General features: G+C 46.6%; 1 protein-coding gene across 1 annotated transcript in view; it reads right to left on the reverse strand.

Annotated features, from left to right (window-relative positions):
• Nucleotides 1-2,559: 2,559 nt before the first annotated feature.
• LOC127662265 (cytoglobin-2-like) overlaps nucleotides 2,560-4,319 on the reverse strand; it is a 13,802-nt gene continuing 12,042 nt past the window's right edge. The window contains exon 3 of the mRNA XM_052153396.1: nucleotides 2,560-2,670. Within this exon, the coding sequence (XP_052009356.1) occupies nucleotides 2,560-2,670 (111 nt within the window). The remainder of the gene's footprint in view (nucleotides 2,671-4,319) is intronic.

A 4,319-nucleotide genomic window follows, 5' to 3' on the forward strand; every position in this document is an offset into this window, starting at 1 on the left:
GAGACCAACTAAACAATTAAATTACACTTCACATATCTTTTTTCCAAAGATAGTTTCTGTCATTTACTGTCGTTTCTATCACGTTGATGTCATTTCAAGTGTTTGTTTTCAAAATAAGTTTGTTTTTAGTTATTTGATGCTATAAAACGCTGCTGTGACATCATGATTGACAGCTGTGATTGACAGGTTCTCTGAGCGAAGTAGTCACTGAAGCACCAACTGACTTTTTTTCGGGATCTTCGGAGGACTGAGGAGATTGGAGCTTTAAATTTAATATCTACATTTCTATAATTAATTATTTCACACCGTCAGAAGTCAAAAGGGGCGTGTGCTTGCGACTGATTCGGCGAGAGTGAGGGCGGGGCCTTGATTTCGCGGCTTTACTTCCTGCTCACTACTGCGCAGGTCTGGTCCCGAAATCGCAACTGCGCAGACTCAAGTCCCAAGATGTCAGCGCCATATCGGGACACTGGCGGCTTCAGTTCTCACCAATGGAAAAGAGCGAAGGGGCGTCGTCCATCCGTCAACCCCAATGGAGCAGCCGCGACCATCCGCCAGAGAAGCCCGGCCGCCTGTAAGCGGAGGAACGGCTGCCGACCACAAGGGGAGGACGTGGCAGGGCGTTCTCTCCGCCTGGGGGTGGAGGACTGCCTCCAATCCGCTTGGGGAGGCACGGCTGTCGTCCATTAGAGGGTGGAGGAGTGGCCGGGGACCAAGCTACGGCGTATACGGAGAACCGGCGAGTAAGTGTTTTTTTCTCTCTCCCACTGACACTCTGTGTTGGCCTTTCCCTCTCTTTTTAAAAGTGTTTTGTTAATTTGGCACGATCGCCATTATCCAGGTAGGCGGGGATGACCTGCCAGCAGACACACGCCCACCCCCCAGGGAAAGGGGGGGGGTATGTACGTCATGCCGCGGGCTCCCCGGCCTGAGAGAACGAGGGAGGAGTGTGGCAGGGTGGAGGGCGGTGCCAGGCTCCTAATTAGGCTAATAAAGCCTTAGAGAGGGATAAGGGCCGACCGGAGACAGCAGTGCGACAGAGAGAGAGAGAGAGAGATTTACGGACAGCTGTCCGACATTTGTCTTATTATTATTATTTATATTGTCAAGCTGGTTCTCACCAGCATTAATCCCTTTACAGCGTGTTACATCCAATTTCACAACATAGTTGCCATGACGATGTAATGACTCAACCCCTTAAACGATCATTAAACGATGATTTAAACCACTTTACAGCCCAAATAATAATAATAATAATAATACACATGTTTTAAACATAGACTGTAAAAAAGATGGGCTGACGCCCTTTGCTCTTTTCCATTGGTGAGAACTGAAGCGCCAGTGTCCCGATATGGCGCTGACATCTTGGGACTTGAGTCTGCGCGAGTTGCGATTTCGGGACCAGACCTACGCAGTAGTGAGCAGGAAGTAAAGCCGCGAAATCAAGGCCCGCCCTCACTCGCCGAATCAGTCGCAAGCACACGCCCTTTTGACTTATGAGGGTGTGAAATAATTAATTATAGAAATATAGATATTACATTTAAAGCTCCAATCTCCTCAGTCCTCCGAAGATCCCGAAAAAAAGTCAGTTGGTGCTTCAGTGACTACTTCAGTGAGAACCTGTCAATCACAGCTGTCAATCATGATGTCACAGCAGCGTTTTTATAGCATCAAATAACTAAAAACAAACTTATTTTGAAAACAAACACTTGAAATGACATCAACGTGATAGAAACGACAGTAAATGACAGAAACTATCTTTGGAAAAAGATATGTGAAGTGTAATTTAATTGTTTAGTTGGTCTCACGTCCCGTTGAATAACATGGAGAGGCGGGCTTATGACCTATACTAGGACCAGCCACCGGGGGCGATCGAGACGCTTTTGGCTTCACTTTTGAGGGCTTGTGCGGCACACTTGGTTTAAACAGAAGAATTTATCAAATTAAAATGTATCACATTTCTGCCTTTAAACCCTCCAAAAATGGGCCCCATTGACTTCCATTGCAAGTGTCTCAGTAGAGCACATTTTTGTCTAAATAGTTTTTTGTGGTATTCAATATTATTCCTCAAACGCTGTCGCTTGAGCTTCACTTGCATTGAAGTCTCTGAAGAATCTTTCTGTTTGCTCCATAAATGGGCACGAGACTCCAACAGGACGGTCGTGTGTGTGACAGGCGGTCATTAGTTTGGGCAGCGGGCATGACAGCGCCCGCTGAATTAACGACCTCGCTCTGGGAGAGGCAGACAGCGGGCAGCCGTGCCAAGCACCTGACTAGTCTCACTAATACTGAACACTTCATAACAATGGCGATAAACAGCCTCGGGGTGCTCGACTGATTCAGCACAATAAAAGATTGACAAAACCTCCAGACTTTAAATCGATTTTATTTAGAAAAACAAAGTATTGTTTTGTAGAGCAAAGCTCTTATGTACAGCATATTGCACTATAAAACAAATCTAAAACTTCCATACAGTATTTAAAAACTCAAACAGGGAAATAAAACCATCATGAGGAGTGCACGGGACAGTCCTGAAGACACAGGCAATGTTACAGAATGCTACAGTATCACCGGGTCTCTTCTCTTGTCAGTGATGGTGCGACTCTCAAGACGTGTCCAATCTGAGCGGACGCAAAGGCATCGAGATCTCACATTTACAATAAAGAGTTTCTGAAGGGACAAAAGTGGGAGAACTTCAAGAATCTCATTGTTTTGGTGGTTCATGAGGCATTTGACGGGTGCAGATTCTGTACGTTATCAAAACCACTGAAGACCAACAAGGAATGTTTCAAGTTCATTTGTAGATTAAAATAGTCCTTGATCATATTTCCACTTTCAGTCAAAGGTAAAATGGTCATAAAATGCAGGGACGGATTACCGACCGGGCCAATGGGGCCAGTGCCAAGGGGCCCTTGACTACCCGGGGGTGCTCTGGGATTTAAGGCTGTGTGATCTAGTTTGGTGATCCCCCCCACTTGAAAACCCTTTTTGCATGAACAACGAACCCCCCCAACCCCCCACAAACATTTGGGCATCAACAACGAACCCAATCCCCCCAAACAACATTTGGGCATGAACAACGAACCCCCCAACATTTGGGCATGAACAATGAACCCCCAACCCCCCACAACAACATTTGGGCATGAAAAACGACCCCCCACCAACATTTGGGCATGAACAATGAACCCCCAACCCCCCACAACAACATTTGGGCATGAACAATGAACCCCCCAACAACATTTGGGCATGAAAACGACCCCCCACCAACATTTGGGCATGAACAATGAACCCCCCAACAACATTTGGGCATGAACAACGAACCCCCCCAACAACATTTGGGCATGAACAATGAACCCCCCAACAACATTTGGCCATGAACAATGAACCCCTCCCCCAACAACATTTGGCCATGAACAATGAACCCCCCCAACAACATTTGGCCATGAACAATGAACCCCCCAACAACATTTGGCCATGAACAATGAACCCCCCCAACAACATTTGGCCATGAACAATGAACCCCCCAACAACATTTGGGCATGAAAACGACCCCCCACCAACATTTGGGCATGAACAATGAACCCCCCCAACAACATTTGGGCATGAACAATGAACCCCCCACACAACAACATTTGGGCATGAACAATGAACCCCCCACAAACATTTGGGCATCAACAACGAACCCAATCCCCCAAACAACATTTGGGCATGAACAACGAACCCCCCAACATTTGGGCATGAACAATGAACCCCCAACCCCCCACAACAACATTTGGGCATGAAAAACGACCCCCCAACATTTGGGCATGAACAATGAACCCCCAACCCCCCACAACAACATTTGGGCATGAAAACGACCCCCCCAACATTTGGGCATGAACAATGAACCCCCCACCAACATTTGGGCATGAACAATGAACCCCCCAACAACATTTGGCCATGAAAACGACCCCCCAACAACATTTGGGCATGAACAATGAACCCCCTCGCTCAACATCTGTAGAGTGGAGGGGGCCCCAGGGCATTTGTAAGTCATAATCCGTCCCTGATCAATTGCAATGTGTTAAAAACATCTCCCTTCATGAGGACACACATTTACCCTTTTAGAAAACCAGCGAGTCCCAACAGCCAAAATCAGCTTCTGCAAGCAAAGAACAACAACAGACAAACAATAACATTTAAAGACACGGCACAACACAGACCTGACGAATACAGCCCGCCACGTGAGCTGGACAAACCAAATCAAAAACATTCTCCAAAAAATACACAAGAGAACTTCAGAGATGACGTGGATTCCTGATATTTCAAGAACTTCAGAA

The sequence above is a fragment of the Xyrauchen texanus genome, chromosome 22 (genome assembly GCF_025860055.1).
Source record: "Xyrauchen texanus isolate HMW12.3.18 chromosome 22, RBS_HiC_50CHRs, whole genome shotgun sequence".
Taxonomy (NCBI): Eukaryota; Metazoa; Chordata; class Actinopteri; order Cypriniformes; family Catostomidae; genus Xyrauchen; species Xyrauchen texanus.